This window comes from Engraulis encrasicolus, chromosome 22, assembly GCF_034702125.1.
Source record: "Engraulis encrasicolus isolate BLACKSEA-1 chromosome 22, IST_EnEncr_1.0, whole genome shotgun sequence".
In the NCBI taxonomy this organism is placed as follows: Eukaryota; Metazoa; Chordata; class Actinopteri; order Clupeiformes; family Engraulidae; genus Engraulis; species Engraulis encrasicolus.
Window position 1 is genome coordinate 3,012,520 of NC_085878.1, and position 16,205 is coordinate 3,028,724.

Genomic DNA, 16,205 nt, shown 5'->3' on the forward strand with positions numbered 1-16,205 from the left:
CTCACTGTCGAGTCTCCTGCCCGCTCCCTCCCTCCCTCCCTCATGGCACAAAAACCTCCAGCATCGCCTCATCCTGCATGACACCACCGCCAGCAGCAGTGGGCTGCCCCGCAGACTGCCGTAGAATGACTCAGAATGCAGTTTTTCACAACAGCTGAGATTTGAGGGATTATGTGAATGTTAAGAGGACCCTGTGGACACTGCAGACTAACTGCTTAATGGGTTGGTACAGAACAGGGGTGGGCAGCCTGTCTCTCTGACTTATTTGCCCCCCGATGTAATGTTTATGTTCTGCAATCCTATCAAGTTATATTTTAGGGGAACTAGTGAAGGTGGGGTCTGTTGTCAAGGTGGCCACCTTCAATATACGCCTCCAGTACATGGGAAAAATCCTGTTTTTTTGTTCATAGTAAGGCCCTTGGAGGACTTAATAACATTTTAAGTGGCCCTCTAATGAAAACGGAAGTGAGCATACCGTTTTTCCAATGAGTCAATATGCAGAAAAAAATGGCGTTCCAACCATAGCTTCCGTCATGTTTTGATATACAAAGTGAAGAAATGCAACACTGTCTTGTAAATTATGCTTTCAAGGAAAAAAACACACATGAATGCCCCCGTTTGTAATTAAACTATATTTGAACAGTTATCAACTCTATATGTTACAACTTCGTTCAGAAAAAAATCACAAAAAGTGAAAAGGAGTCATTTTTTTCTTAAGAGGAGGAAGAGGAAGGGGAAAAGGGCAAAGGTCAAGGTCAAGTGTTCTCAGTAATATATTATATATTTAGCAAAGGATTCCCCCCACATCACAATGGAGGATATATATTCAGTGTGTGGATTTAACTTGGTGTTGCACTTGCACCCCATAGAGCGTGTGGACTCACTAGACAGCAGGAGACTGTGGGCCACGTGAGGGCCAGCTCTGGCCCGTGTCTGGCACGGGAGAGTCCACTCTAAGAAGAAATCCCGCAAATGTGAGATGACGTCCCCGCATACAGTGACTTAACAAACTGTTAACATCTTACAGCATTTTCAACATTTCCCCCACATCCTCCTACAAAACCACCACTTAGGTCACCACTTGGACTGTGTTCCAACTTTCCTTCTCCGACAATCACAGCTTACAAATTGAGAATGTAGCTATTGTGAGAAAAGGCAAAACATTTCACATTGTTGTTTTTTTTTAAGTTTGGAAATACATAGAGAACATGACATCACCGTTCTTTGAAAACATCATTCCATATAAAGTCAGCACCCAAAAACAACAAACAAACAAACAAACAAAAAACAGCCCAAAACAAAAACAAACAAAACTTAATATATTACCAAAGCATCAAGAAACATAAGGTCTTTGTTTTTCATGTGCTAGTTCACTGCTAGAAAGTGTCAAACTGAATCTATAGGCACCACCAGCACAACAGTTTTGGAAAATGAGTTTACTGCTCTGGACTCCATTGAAGTCCAGAACATCACCCCCGGGTTGAAGAAGTACACTTTCCACGTAATCCCCAAAGTCTAGCAGCAGTAGCAGCACATCCCTTCAACCCAAGCTCACCAGTATAAAGAGGGACAGGAACAGCAGTTTGGGAAGCACATCCATGACACAAACTACAAAATGAAAGACAGACAGACACCTACACACGCCCGCACGCACGCACACACTTACACACGCACGCACACTTGCAAAACAGACAAAAATCCACACCATCAAACGCAAACATCTCTTGAACACAGCATTCAAACAAATGGGTTTCCTAGCATAGTTTTTTTGGGGGTAACAAGTAAGGATTGTACTTTTCTCAAAAAGAGCCTTCCTCCTTAGTAGTACTGTTATGCACATGTACGTTTGGCTTGACTTGGCACCTGCGCTTCTAAAACGTGCCATATTAATATTTGGTGAAGCATGTTCATGTGAGTCAATGTAAGTCAAGTCTGCGTGCCACTACATCCATAGGATGTGCTCAGCTTTCAACAACTGCTGCCCCAGTCTCACCCACTGTGGAGCTAACACCCCCCCCCCTCCTCTAAGCTAGTAGTACTTCTGTCCAGAGAGCCTGGGTTTCGAGGGTAGCTCGGATATCCCAGAAGCTTATTAAATTCTTTCATAGCAATATCAAAACACGTATTGTTATATTTAATCTAAGCCTTGACACTCTGGCTTGGGTAAGCCCTCCGGGAGAGCTTGCCATCTTAAGAGAGGAAAGTCTCAGCTGAGGCACTTCAGTGACAGCGCACGTTCACGTATGTGCATATTGAATGGCCAAAAAAAACCTCCCCTTAAAAACAACCTGAGATCTTTTGTGAAACCGACAATATTTCGCGTTTCACCCCTCATAGGCCAACTCGAGGTCTCCACGGTATTTCTAATCGGTTATTACGTACATGTCTGGACCTAGCTAGTGTATAGTAGTGCGCACATCACCGGTAGCCCTTAGAGAAACCCTTTGTACCCCTTCCTAACACACACACACACACGCGCGCACACACGCACGCATGCACACACACACACACAAGCACATACGTACATATCATAGCAGGAGAGACAGACGGACAGGCAAACAGGACAGGTTGACAGAGCCCTCCACCTCTTCCATGTTATCTAAAGTACCACTCGAGGATACAGCATAGGAGCCTTATTGTGGAGCAGAGCCCCACGATACAGAAAAGAGGCAATGCACACTTATCAGAAGAATTCGGGGTGGTAACCATCTCACTCGTTCTCTTTTTTTTTCTCTCATTCGTTCTCTCCCTTTCTCTCTTTCTCCCTCGTGGCCAGTGTTTTATAGCTGTTACTTTTATATTATTGTGATTTTTCTCCATTACAAAAAAATGCAATCCACTTGGGAGGAGTTGTCATGGTGATCTATGCTGACAGCTTCCAATCTCCATTTTCCTTTTTTTTCTCTTTTCTCTTTTTTTATGTCCCCAAAGTGGTCTGGGCACGATGAGGGGTGTCACATCTCCTTAGTTGTCCAGTCCCAGTTTAGATAGTCCCTGTCGGACCTCGTGCAGTTCGTCGATTTTGCCCTCCAGAACGTCCATGAACTTCTTGAGCTCGCCCTTCATATGACCTTGCTTCTGCTGGCTGTCCTCCACGTCGGTCTGGAGGACTCCCATCTTGTCCGACAGCTCCTTATTCGCCGTCTCAGCAGCCTGTGGAGCAGGAGCAGGAAGTAAGTAAGTAAATAAATAAACGAACAACGCATTCACAGTCTGGTTCTATTGTACGTATGTGTCTATATTCAAATTGGATTATTTGAGGATAATGTAACTTGGGACTCTTGATGGCTCACGCTGATACCCATGAAGCTTCAAAGAGATGCACTTCACCTAGGCTTGCAGATTAGCTTAAAGGACTACAGTTGCCAAAAATCATTTCGGTGCATTGTTTCACTTCTAACCGACTGAAAGGCACATTTTATGTTGCTTTTTTGGGCCTCTTTGGGCTGTAACCTCTCTAACGAAGTTTGAAGGAGCGGGTTGTCTCTCCGTAGTTTGAATGACGTGCAATTCTGCTATCCACCATTAGGTGGTCTTACTTTTTACAGTTGCTTTTAAAAAAAATCCATCAAAAGTGTTATTTTTTCCCTCTCTCACTGTAAGAGGTCTTTAAAACATTTAAATACTTCCTCTGCATGACAAGTGCTTTATGAATAAGGCATTGTCATTATTCATATAATTAATACCATTCATCAGGTTGGGCTGTTTGAGAGCTCCACTTGAGGGAAATCTAACACCACTTCACAATGCATGTCGCCAGAAGAACTAGGTCAAAATGTGGTCGCAGCCGCGGAGCCATCTTGATGTATTCTGGTTTCGGAGGTACTAAAAATTAGGAGGGCTAAACTTGTCCCTCGTCCTGTGGAATTCTCCACAGCTGACCCCCTGCAACCCGAGACGCCCCCACCCCCTTCCCCCTCCACAGGTTCCTGTTTTAAATAGCTTCAAGTGGTTCTCGGGTGCATTTCTCAAAAGCCTAGTTGCTAAGTACGGTAGCTACTTTGTTGGTGGCAATGCAATTTCCCATTGGCAACTACCCAAGATGCTAACTGCTAACAACTATGCTTTCGAGAAATGCACCCCAGGCTTGCTATACTAAAGTGGTCCATCTCTGTGTCCCTCAGCTGGGCTTGGGAGAGATGGGCGCGGCACTGCACAGCACAGCACGACACCGCATGGTGCTCTGACAGGGTGACGCCATCGCAGGGGTGTGATTACTTGTTGTGATAAGGGTGTGGAGGGACACATGCAGAGACAGAGCAGCTGCCTCAGGCTGGAGTCACTGGAGGCCTGCAGCGCCAATCAAACCAGATTTACAGAAATGACAAATGCTCCCTTCCTTCCTTCCATTCACTCACTAACTCGCTCAGCCTGTGCTGCTCGGTTTCACTGTCGCAATCCTATACACGCCATACCATTTATTTTTGTTTTACGGTTTCGGAAGTTGAGCCGAGTCCTGATACTCTACAAGGGTGTATGACACACTTTTTCTCTGTAATACATAGCTTGTACACGCAGCAAACCTTACATGACATGTTATATCTTTCTTACATACAGTACAAACACAGGCTTGAAAGAAAATGAAATTGCAATTTCGTTGCCATTGGGAATGATCCAAGCCCATTCACTTTCAGCCAAATCGAACTTGGTGCATGTTGATGACCTACGGTGATGTCATGTTCGAAACCAGCAGAATCGTGACACGATCATCTGTTGCGCTATATTACAGATCATTCAAGTAGGAGACGAGCAGGTGCTCAGGAGGGCCAGAAAAACAGGCGCTGCCGAGGGCTGGCCAGGGGCACACCGGGCGGAGCTCAAGCTGTTCTTACAATCTTGATGACAGAATGTCACACCAGGGTTGCCAGATGAGTCTGATAATTTCCAGCCCAAAAAATGCTCAAATCCCGCCTAGAAGCACAAAATCCCGCCCAATTCTATTGATTTATATGTTAAAAATTGGGCGGGTTTTTCTGCTAAATGCCATTTTTACCCGCACACGGCCATCCTAAGCAGCCCAATTGGGCGGGAAACAGCCCAATCTGGCAACACTGTGTCACACCCGTCTGATGCATTCACACAGATCGCCAGCTCCTGGACCGTATTCAAGAGAGGTCCAAGGCTACAGCAACTAACGTCTCCACCATGAAAGAGCTTCTATGATCTGAGAGATTGCTGTCGCTAAACCAGTCATCACCTCTCGTTTTGTGATTGAATTGGATTTGCATGCCATTTGCCAACATATTTTTAGTGAGTGCTGAGACTAAAAACACTAGACTCAAGGTGACTAGCAGTTTCTGCCCTTGTTACTGGCAGGACAAAAGAGCAAAGGAAACCACCTGAGTGGATGACTCAACAGTCACGCGGACTGAAGGAGCCTGTGTACACAAACACAAGATATGATGACAAGAACTAATGGCTCTGAGAATTAACTCTCATTACGATGAATGCAAAGCTCATGGGACCGGTTTGCAATGTTCCATAACATGAACGGAACACAAAGCCACTCCTGCCACTGACACACCATTAAAGGCAAGTCTGCAGGCAGGAATGTGGTTCGTTTGGATGTCTACAGTGATTTACTCCAACATGTTTTCCTTGTTTCATGATTATGAAACAGGACACTTGAGATCATGTTATGGGTTTTATGTTGTTGTAATGTACTTGTACTGCACATTATTATCATCATTATTATCATCATTATCATTATCTTCAATATTACTATTATTACTGGAAAAAAAAAACTTTTCATTATTTATGAATTCTTGAAGTCATCAGTACATGATGATAAATAAACTAAATTTACATTTAATTCTTTTTTTAATGTCCTAGTCTTTTGTAGTAAAAAACTTGCTCAAGTACACTTTCAATAGGAGGTGATTTTTACACGTTACACTTTATGAATTGTATTTGTATTGTCTATGTTTGTATGTCAAATTGGACGATGGAGTCTGTGATAAAACTTGGATTAAAAGAGGCTATCTTGTAGGACTGGGAATCGATCCAAATTTCCTGGATCGATTCGATTCCGATCCAGAAGGCTACGATCCGATTCGATCCACGATTCGATTCAATATCGATCTTTTGTATTGCTGACCTGTCACTTTACCCATTTATGCCTAGAAGACCGGTTGTAAAAACCTAAATATCTCAGCCTTTGATGCCCACACAAACATGAAATACCTTGGTATGTGAGAAATAAGTGGGTAACTGTGGAAGAGAGCTACAGGATGTGGTTGAGAAAATAGCGCCTATAATGATCTGCAAAAGATCGATCCGAAAAGTTGTGAATCGATATTGCCCTTTTCGAACGTGAATCGATATTGGATCACGATTCGATCTTTTGAACCCAGCCCTACTATCTTGTATCTTGCATTACTATTGCGCTGTACCTGTAATTTTCCAGTGATGGTCTCACATTCCGCCATGAGCTGAGGGATGATCTCCGCCTGCTTTCTCAGGTTCTCCAGCTCCTTCAGAAAGACACACACACAACAAAGAAATTATGGGGACAACACATAAAATAAGTGACATTCTGCCCTACTGCGGCGCTAAGGGTAGGGCACTCATCTGCTATGCGGCTGACCCGGGTTCGATTCCCGGCCTGGGTCTTTTTTTGCCGTCCCTTCCCCGTCTCTCTCTCCCCACTCGCTTCCTGTCATGTCTTCATTGTCCTGTCTCAAAATAAAGGCAAAAGGCCACAAAAATATTTAAAAAATTAAAACAAGTGACAGTCTTGGGCACAACACAAGTAAAGGGTCACGCTGAGACAACATATGTACAGTTGCTTCAAGCGTCACAAGAGTCTCAGCTTCCTTTAAAAAAAAAAAAAAATTTTGGTCTTTTATGAGTTTACTTTTTTACCATAGGAAAGTGAAGGAGTGACAGGAAACGAATGGCGAGTGAGCTGTGGGGAAGGATCACCAGGCTGGAATAAAACCCGGATCACCGGCGTAGCCGCCCAGGGCCCTACCGTTAGAGCAGGGGTGGGGAACCTTTTTCATTCGAAGGGCCACTTCAATTTCCTCCGAGAGCCGTAAAGGTCCTCCGAGGGCCGTATTATGAACACAAACCAGGAGTTTCCCCTTCACTTTAGGCCTTTATTGTAGGCAGCCACCTTTAAAACAGACCCCACCTTCTCTAGGTGCCCTGAATGTAAGTAAATTGTATTGCAAATGTAATTTCAAAGATTCCGTCACCTTTCATGTGAAGCTGCATGACATTAAAATTATATCGGGGGCCGATAAAACGGCTTCAAGGGCCGCAAATGGCCCTCGAGACACATGTTCCCCACCCCTGTGTTAGAGCCATGGTGATGGTAGGACCGTCTCAGCTTCTTCTGCAAGACTACTGCTGCTACTTGACAACTGGACTACAATGGACCATGTTGAACGATACAGTGTAGTACAGCACAGCTTTGACTTTTTGTATTCCACTATTGGACTGGACCTGCACTACCCCACAAGAACACACACACAGACACACAACCAGGGACTGCACCCACCTGCAGGAACATACACACACTATTGCTGCTGTCACTGTTATTATTTCTATTATTGTAATGTCTACACTCTATTTTTATCTCATCTTCTGTTTACATGTTCAATGTTAAATGTTTATTTGTACTCTATTTATTATTGACCACTTATTGCTACCAGTCCTTCACTGTTATCTGTCACGTCTTGCACTTTATGTCAGTCTGTAAAATGTCAGTCTTGTATATGTCTGTCCTGGCATGGTATAGAGAGATAAATGTAATTTAATTTCCCTTGTATGTCTTGTGCATATGAAGAAAGTGACAATAAAAGCTGACTTGACTTGACTTGAAGACATCCTGCTGTGCAGCGCTATGGCTCACAAAAGGAACTACAAGGACAAGGACTGCTACGATGACATTCACCACAACCACAACAGCAGCATGCCAAATGAATGACATTTTAATGACAACAATTGCAATACGAGTGTAAACTATATGGAATGTGGCATCCTGTAAATTCTGGTTGGTTGGCAGAGTTTTTAAGTAAGGGTTAACGTTCGGCGAGAAGGTCGCTACCGTGGAATAGCAGCACGACAGAGAGAATCTTTAGACCCCGACGCGGAGCGGAGGGGTCTTGTTCTCTCTGAAGTGCTGCTATTCCACAAAGCGACCGACTCGCCGAAAGTTAACCCGCTTATTATATGGATATACTTAAATGATTCACACATGCGGGGACATTGCTTTAGACCTATTTAATGTTAAGATTGTTGCTGCGCAAAACAAAACAGTGCCGTTGTGGAACACCGCTAGGCAACAGCTAGGTAGGCTAGCCAGGACAACAGGTGTTGTCTATCACAGCAGCTGATTAGAGTGACAAAAGACCGACCCCCTGCGGAGTGATATGAAACATTCGCTTTAGCCACTGGCTTGTCTATCACAGTGGGTTTACATACAGTGTTGAATCTCGCCCTCAAACCCGTGCCTGCAGTTCACCTAGGGAGCGCTGTCGAGACAGCAGAGCTCATAAGGCTGGCGCTAATAACTGACAATTGTGCTCGCTGTCTGCTGAAACTTGACAATATTACTGTAAGTTCTGAGAAACCAATGTGGATTTCAATGAAATGTACAATAACCTGGGAATTATGTCCTTCTGATTTCCTACAGCGTTGGCATTTATGAGTCAGGCTCCGCTAGCATCTTGCTAACAAAATTGCTTTACGGTCGTCGTGATCACAGCAATGCAGCCGCCGACCAATCTAAAGGCAGTGTGTGAAGCCACTCGTGACGTCATATTGACAATAAAGACGTATTTTACAAAGATCCAGCAAGTTTAAACATTCAAACTAACTGCTGTTTGAAAGGATAATCTATCCTGCCTTTTGGAAAAATAAAATGAAACGATGATACCAAGTCTCTCCCAAAGCAATGGCAGCATCGTGGTTGAGCTCCATGCGACCCCATTCATTTCAACAGCCTCTGCGCTCCTTGGCGCTCCTCTGCGCTGTCTGGATGGCGCCACTTAGTGGACAGTACCACCCGGAAAAAGTAGCGAGATTCCTCTCTCGTATTACCCATAAACTCTCTCTGCTTGTATACAAGCCAGTGGCTTTAGCAGTGAACGTCTTGTTGCCATTGACAGCGGTAGCCAGGACAACGGGTGCTGTCTATCACAGCAGCTGATTAGAGTCTTGTTGAAAAGTCGCTTTAGCAGTGAAAAGTCTTGTTGCCATTGACAGCGGTCTGTTATAGACCAACCCGTCCGTTATCGAAAAATAACAGACGTCCGAACGTTGGGGAGCCCCGTTGAAATGAATGGAGCATTCGACAGATGACGTCACAACCATATAATAAGTAAGGGTTAACGTTCGGCGAGAAGGTCGCTACCGTGGAATAGCAGCACGACAGAGAGAATCTTTAGACCCCGACGCGGAGCGGAGGGGTCTTGTTCTCTCTGAAGTGCTGCTATTCCACAAAGCGACCGACTCGCCGAAAGTTAACCCGCTTATTATATGGATATACTTAAATGATTCACACATGCGGGGACATTTCTTTAGACCTATTTAATGTTAAGATTGTTGCTGCGCAAAACAAAACAGTGCCGTTGTGGAACACCGCTAGGCAACAGCTAGGTAGGCTAGCCAGGACAACAGGTGTTGTCTATCACAGCAGCTGATTAGAGTGACAAAAGACCGGACACCCTGCGGAGTGATATGAAACATTCGCTTTAGCCACTGACTTGTATACAAGCCAGTGGCTTTAGCAGTGAACGTCTTGTTGCCATTGACAGCGGTAGCCAGGACAACGGGTGCTGTCTATCACAGCAGCTGATTAGAGTCTTGTTGAAAAGTCGCTTTAGCAGTGAAAAGTCTTGTTGCCATTGACAGCGGTCTGTTATAGACCAACCCGTCCGTTATCGAAAAATAACAGACGTCCGAACGTTGGGGAGCCCCGTTGAAATGAATGGAGCATTCGACAGATGACGTCACAACCATATAATAATAGTTAATAAACAACGTTCGGAAAAGGATCTCAATGACATTGCACAATCCGTTTTTACACGGCATTCAATCCCTCTAGCAGCCTCCATCCAAAGACACTCCAAGATCAAATCTAGAGAATTCCCAGTTTATGATTTAATGAACAACCTCAGTGCTCTGCAGGTGGCAGTGGGAGCAGCACAGGGTTGGATATGTGAATAATGTGAGCAAATAAAAAAAAGAAATAAAGAAATAAAAAGAGCCATCAAATTTTCATGACCTCATGACACGGAGAGGCCGCCGCCGGTGAAAGCTGCAGCTTACACAGCATGTCAGCGGCTGAGTGGGCACGCAACAGTGTGTGCGTGTGTGTGTGTGTGTGTGTGTGATGGGGAGCTGCCTGCCTGCGTGCATTAAAAACTGCGTGTCACTGCACTCATGGTGATGTGTGACACGGCAGCATAAAGCTTTAATGGGATATGGGGTAAGGGGGGGAGCAACTAGGGAGAGCAACTAGGGGAGCACATGCAGGCAGGGGGGTATTGGCCTGCTCAGAGGGCCAAGTGCCACTCAAGCCAAGGGCAGCAGCCACAACAGCACTGGCTACAACTGACTGCAGACTCAGCGAGATGCGATCACACCAGACCCAGCCAGGGCAACATGACTGACAGTGATGTAGAATCTGAACTCAGAAGTTAGAATCCAGTGCCACATATTCCAAGTGACCAGGTCATGCGACAGTAGAGTGCGTTCTCCTCTCTGGCAGTGAATGCTGGACCCTGAAGCCAACCCTAGAGAAATCCCTTGGTTGATGCTACACCAGGATGCTGCGTGCAGTGCTTAACCACATTTAACCAACAAAACCCTGTCTGAGGGAATACCAAGGGTGAGCGAGAAGATTGCTGTAAGGAGAATGAGATTTGCAGGACATTGCCAAAGGCACCCAGAACTGCCAGCCAGCAAACTGGTGCTGTGGGAACCATCGTGTGGGTGCCGGTTAAGAGGACGTCCCACACTAACATATGTGGACATACTCAAGAAGGACGCCGGAGCCCAGAGTACCAGCGAATTGAAAAGATGTATGGAGAATCGGGATGACTGGAAGCAATGATGGAAGGCTCGTCTGAGGACGACCTAGAGAGAGGAAATAGAATGTGGAATATGGGGCACTGGATTCTAGCTTCTGAATCCGTTTGAAATCTGTGCTTTGATAGTTGAAAAGGGGCTTTGAAGATGACACTGAAATGTCTAAGGAGGGGAGTCGTGCATGTGAATAAATAGTTGTACTTATGATACAGTATGAATACTAATAACATCTTAATTAATCAATTATAAGCCTTTATTAATGAGTTTTGAGAATACAAACCCCATAAGTATTACCACTTTTTTATACATATATTTTTTTATTTTATTTTATGTTTGGGGGGGGATAACCTTTATTGTGATAGGACAGTGTGAGAGAGACAGGAAGTGAGTGGGGAGAGAGAGATGGGGAAGGATGACCCAAGCTGGAATTGAACTCGGGAACCGTTACGGTCGGGCCCAGACCACTGCGGCTGCTGCAATTCTCTTTGTCCCTCTCTGTAAACGTAGCTCTTCTCATACAGTAGTCCAAACAAGAGTCAGACCACCATACCAACATCACTGTAGAGCAGCTCAGTGCAGAGCAGACGCAGCTGGGTTGTGAATAACAACATCATAAGTATTAGCACATGTTTTGAAGCGATGGCCAGACTACTCTGGATGCTGTTAATCCCAAATCCTCTTTGGTCCCCTCCCTAGCTCTGCTGCCACAGGACAGGCTGCTACGCTAACCATAGCAATGCAATGCAGTGCAGTGCAGGGCGGGCCAGAGCATAGAGACAGCTGGGTGACAAGAGCTCGCCTCTTTCATGGCCTTCTCCCTAGCTCACTGTATTGTATTTATTATTATCACTTATTGTTACCAGTCCATCACTGTTACCCGTCCTGTCTTGCACTTTATGTCAGTCTGTAAAATGTCAGTCCTGTGTAGGTACAGAGAGAAAACGTAATTTCATTTTCCTTGTGTGACTTGTGCAAATGAAGAAAGTGACAATAAAGGCTGACTTGACTTGACTTGACTTGACTTGAGCTCTGCTGGCATAGCACTCCTAGACAGGTCAGGCAATGGCATCCCATTGCTGTAGGGCAGTGCAGCCATTGGAAAGGCCACTGCAGTGCAGTGTAGTGTAGTGCAGGGGAAACTCTCTCGTGGCTCTCTTCCTCTTCCGTGTCTCTCTCCTATAACCATGCTCACCTAAAACAATAAAAACCTCTTTCGTCCACTACACACAACAGTCTTGTTATCAAGTTTTGCCACTTGGGTACAATATTGGCCAGCTCAGTCACCAGTCACATGAACATGCTGGTGCAGTGATCCAACAACGGGATGGGAAATGCGTAGGCCAGGGCAGTGGAGACAGCATTGCAGCGCGGTGCCAGGGGGGTGCAAGGGGGAAGAGAGAGGCAGCTGAGCTTGGTGACATGGGCCATGGGACACGGCCGTGTGGCAGGCAGGCAGACAGCAGCTGCCACCATCCGATCCAGTGATTCTAAATGGCCCTTTAGCTGCTCACAGCAGAACCACATGCAGAGGGGAAGAGGGAGAGAGAGAGAGGGGAAGAGGGAGAGAGAGAGAGGGAGGGAGAGAGAGAGAGAGAGAGAGAGAGAGAGAGAGAGAGAGAGAGAGAGAGAGAGAGAGCGCAAGCAGTGGGAAAGAAGTGAAGGGTGTGACTGTGTGAATGAGAGAAGGTGTGTGTGAGAGAGAGAGAGAGAGAGAGAGAGAGAGAGAGAGAAAGAGAGAGAATAGGGAGAGAATAGGGAGACAGGAAAGAGACAGAGTGAAAGAGAGAATGGGTTAAAAACACAACACAGCCGGCACAGCCGTGGCTCAGTCGGATGGGCACTCGACAGTTGCGCGCCGCGGGCAACCCAGGTTTGATTCCGGCTCGAGGTGACATGCTGACCGTTCCCCTTCTCGCTCTACCCACTCGCTTCCTGTCAATATCTTTGCTGTCCTATCACATAATAAAGGCAAAAAAGAACCAAAAACACAGCCCAGCCTGGAGGGATGCTAATGAGATGGCCTGGCTGGCTAGAGGCGGGCAGGAGTGCAGCTAACGAGTGTGGGGGTCAGTCAGGCTCCGGCCCCTGTGTGCCGCGCCGCGCCGCGCCGCTCTCCTCTCTTAATTACACACAGCAGCTCAGCAGAACAGGGACGTGGGAACCCTCAAAATCCCCCTCGCAATCCCCATGTGTGTCTCACTGCCTGTGTGTGTGTGTGCAAGCGCGCATGCATCTGTGTGCGTCTGTGTGTGTTTGTGTGTGTGTGTGTGTGTGTGTGTGTGTGTGTGTGTGTGTGTGTGTGTGTGTGTGTGTGTGTGTGTGTGTGTGTGTGTGTGCGCGCGTGTGTGTGTGTGCGTCTGTGTGCGTCTGTGTGTGTGAGTGGGGGGGTGTATCTGTGTGTGTGCCTAATTTGGTCTGTTTCTGTCTGGATCTGGATCTGTCTGCATCTCTATTTGTCCGTCTGTCTATCTGTCTGTCTGTCTGCCTGCATCTCTATTTCTTTGTCTGTCTGTCTGTCTGTCTGTCTGCATCTCTATTTCTGTCTGCATCTCTATTTGTCTGTCTGTCTGTCTGCATCTCTATCTGTCCGTCTGTCTGCCTGTCTGTCTGTCTGTCTGTCTGTCTGCATCTTTGTCTGTCTGTCTGTCTGTCTGTCTGCATCTCTATCTGTCCGTCCGTCCGTCTGTCCGTTCATGAACTGCTGGGGAGTGTTTGGGATCATACAGTGCAGCAGGTCCATCGTGCAAACCTGTCGTTTGGTCATGGCTCTGTGACTACACTGCAGTATGTCCATCGTGCAAACCTGTCGTTTGGTCATGGCTCTGTGACTGAAGTGAAATGCGAGGCCCCTTGCATGTCCAGAGCAGCCGAGCTGGCCGTCATTATTTCAAACCCCCCCATGTGATCCTGCTGCACCAATTAAACACGCCGGCTTCTTGTCTGAAACAAGCAGTCTCCAAGTCAGTTTCCATGGCGATTCTTAAAAACTCTAAATAAACAAACAAAACTCTAGACCAAGAGGAACATAAAAGAAACATTGAAATGGCAAGATATTTTTGTAAGATATTTTCGTGTCCAGCAAAAAGAGGAGTCGGCTGATGTTTGAAAACTAATTTATGCTTGCTTCAAAAGGCAGCGACAGCACCCAGCAGTAGTGTGTCTGCTTATGGAGAGGCAATAAACACCTTCCCCAGATCCCTGCTGAGGCAGACGGGGAACACTGACACCTCACCTGGCCACCTGGGGTGCTCACCCAGTCCTTAGTCTCTCCCCCGAATTCCTTACACTCCACTCCTCCACTCTCTCCAACACTCCTCTCCTCAGCTCACCCCGCCCTTACACTCTCTGTCCACTCCTCTACCCTCTCCTCTACCCTCTCCTCTCCTCTCCTCTCCTCTCCTCTCCTCTCCTCTCCTCTCCTCCGCTCACCCCGCCCTTACACTCCTCTCCTCTCCTCTACCCTCTCTTACCCTCCACTCGCTCCAACCCTGATCACTCCGGTCACTTTGCTCCCGGCAAATTGGCTTGGTCAGTTTAATCGCCGTCCAGTGCTCTAATTTAAGACCAGCCAACCGGCCAAATGCTGGTGAAATTTCAGTTTGGCTGGTAGAGAACACCAACTTACTAGCCACTTTGACCCATTAGTGAGTGTGTGTTTGGCTAGTAAGATTAAAATATTCTAGCCATTTTGGCTAGTGATGGAAAAAGTTAATTTAGAGCCCTGTCGCCGTCCCTCCGTAGAGAAATAAGGACTTCCATCGCTCAGGTAGCGTAGGTCGCTCTTGGCATACACTCTGGGTGCATCCCAATATGTGACCTTGCCTCCTCCACTTGCCTCCTCCACTTGCTTCTCGTCATGATGACATCACTGACAACAGCATTATATTTCAATATCTTGCAAAAGCTCAATTGTAAAGTCTTTTTCTCATTTGCAATTAGGATGGTGAATGAAAAACAGTCCCTCAAAAGTTGTTGCGGCTAGGCTGACAGCTGAGAAACTTTATCGTTTTCTCCACGGAGGAGGGGCCAGGAGGCGGGACGAGGAGACAAGCACAAGTGGAGGAGGCAAGGACACATATTGGGATGCACCCTTAGCTTTACACACCTCTCCTCTCCTCTCCTCTCCTCTCCTCTCCTCTCCTCTCCTCTCAGCACCTCTCCTCTCCTCTCCGCACCTCTCCTCTCCTCTCCTCTCCTCTCCTCTCCTCTCCTCTCCGCACCTCTCCTCTCCTCTCTTCTCCGCACCTCTCCTCTCCTCTCCTCTCCTCTCTACTCCTCTCCTCTCCTCTCCCCTCTCCTCTTCTCTCCGCACCTCTGCTCTCCTCTCTTCTCCGCACCTCTCCTCTCCTGCCCTCATCTCCTCTCCTCTCCTCTCCTCTCCGCACCTCTGCTCTCCTCTCTTCTCCGTACCTCTCCTCTCCTCTCCTCTCTCCTCTCTTCTCCGCACCTCTCCTCTCCTCTCCGCACCTCTCCGCACCTCTCCGCACCTCTCCGCACCTCTCCTCTCCTCTCCTCTCTCTTCTCCGCACCTCTCCTCTCCTATGCTCTCCTCTCCTCTCCGCACCTCTGCTCTCCTCTCTTCTCCGTACCTCTCCTCTCCTCTCCTCTCCTCTCCTCTCCTGCCCTCATTCTCTCCTCTCCTCTCCTCTCCTGCCCTCATCTCCTCTCCTTTCCTCTCCTCTCCAGCCCTCATTCTCTCCTCTCCTCTCATCCCCGCTTCTCTCCTCTCCTCTCCTCTCCTCTCCTCTCCTCTCCTCTCCTCTCCTCTCCGCACCTCTCCGCACCTCTCCGCACCTCTCCGCACCTCTCCTCTCCTCTCCTCTCTCTCCTCTCCTCTCTCTCCTCTCCTCTCTCCTCTCATCTCATCTCCTCAATCCTCTCTCTCTCCTCTCTCCTCTCCTCTCCAGCTCTCTTCTCTTCTCTTCTCACCTTCCTCAGACACCTGCGGTGGCATATGGGGAGACTGCCACCTCCCCACTGGGCTCTACTCCCCTCCTCTCCTCACCTGCACCTCCCCTCATCTTCTCTGTATTCTACTCTCTTCTCTCCCTCCCCCAGGCTTCTGCTGGAAGGAGGGAGACTGCCACCTCCCTGCTGGGATGTTCACTCCTCCCGTACACTCCTCTACTCTCCTGCACTTCTCTCCTCATCCCTCCCTTACACTC

General features: G+C 47.1%; 1 protein-coding gene across 3 annotated transcripts in view; it reads right to left on the reverse strand.

Moving 5' to 3' along the window:
• Positions 1-617: 617 nt before the first annotated feature.
• homer2 (homer scaffold protein 2) overlaps positions 618-16,205 on the reverse strand; it is a 73,217-nt gene continuing 57,629 nt past the window's right edge. For all 3 annotated transcript variants that reach the window (XM_063187803.1, XM_063187805.1, XM_063187804.1), the window contains exons 8-9: positions 6,393-6,473; positions 618-3,153 (exon numbers count right to left, since the gene is read on the reverse strand). In XM_063187803.1, the coding sequence (XP_063043873.1) occupies positions 2,965-3,153; positions 6,393-6,473 (270 nt within the window). In that variant the 3' untranslated portion in view covers positions 618-2,964. The remainder of the gene's footprint in view (positions 3,154-6,392; positions 6,474-16,205) is intronic.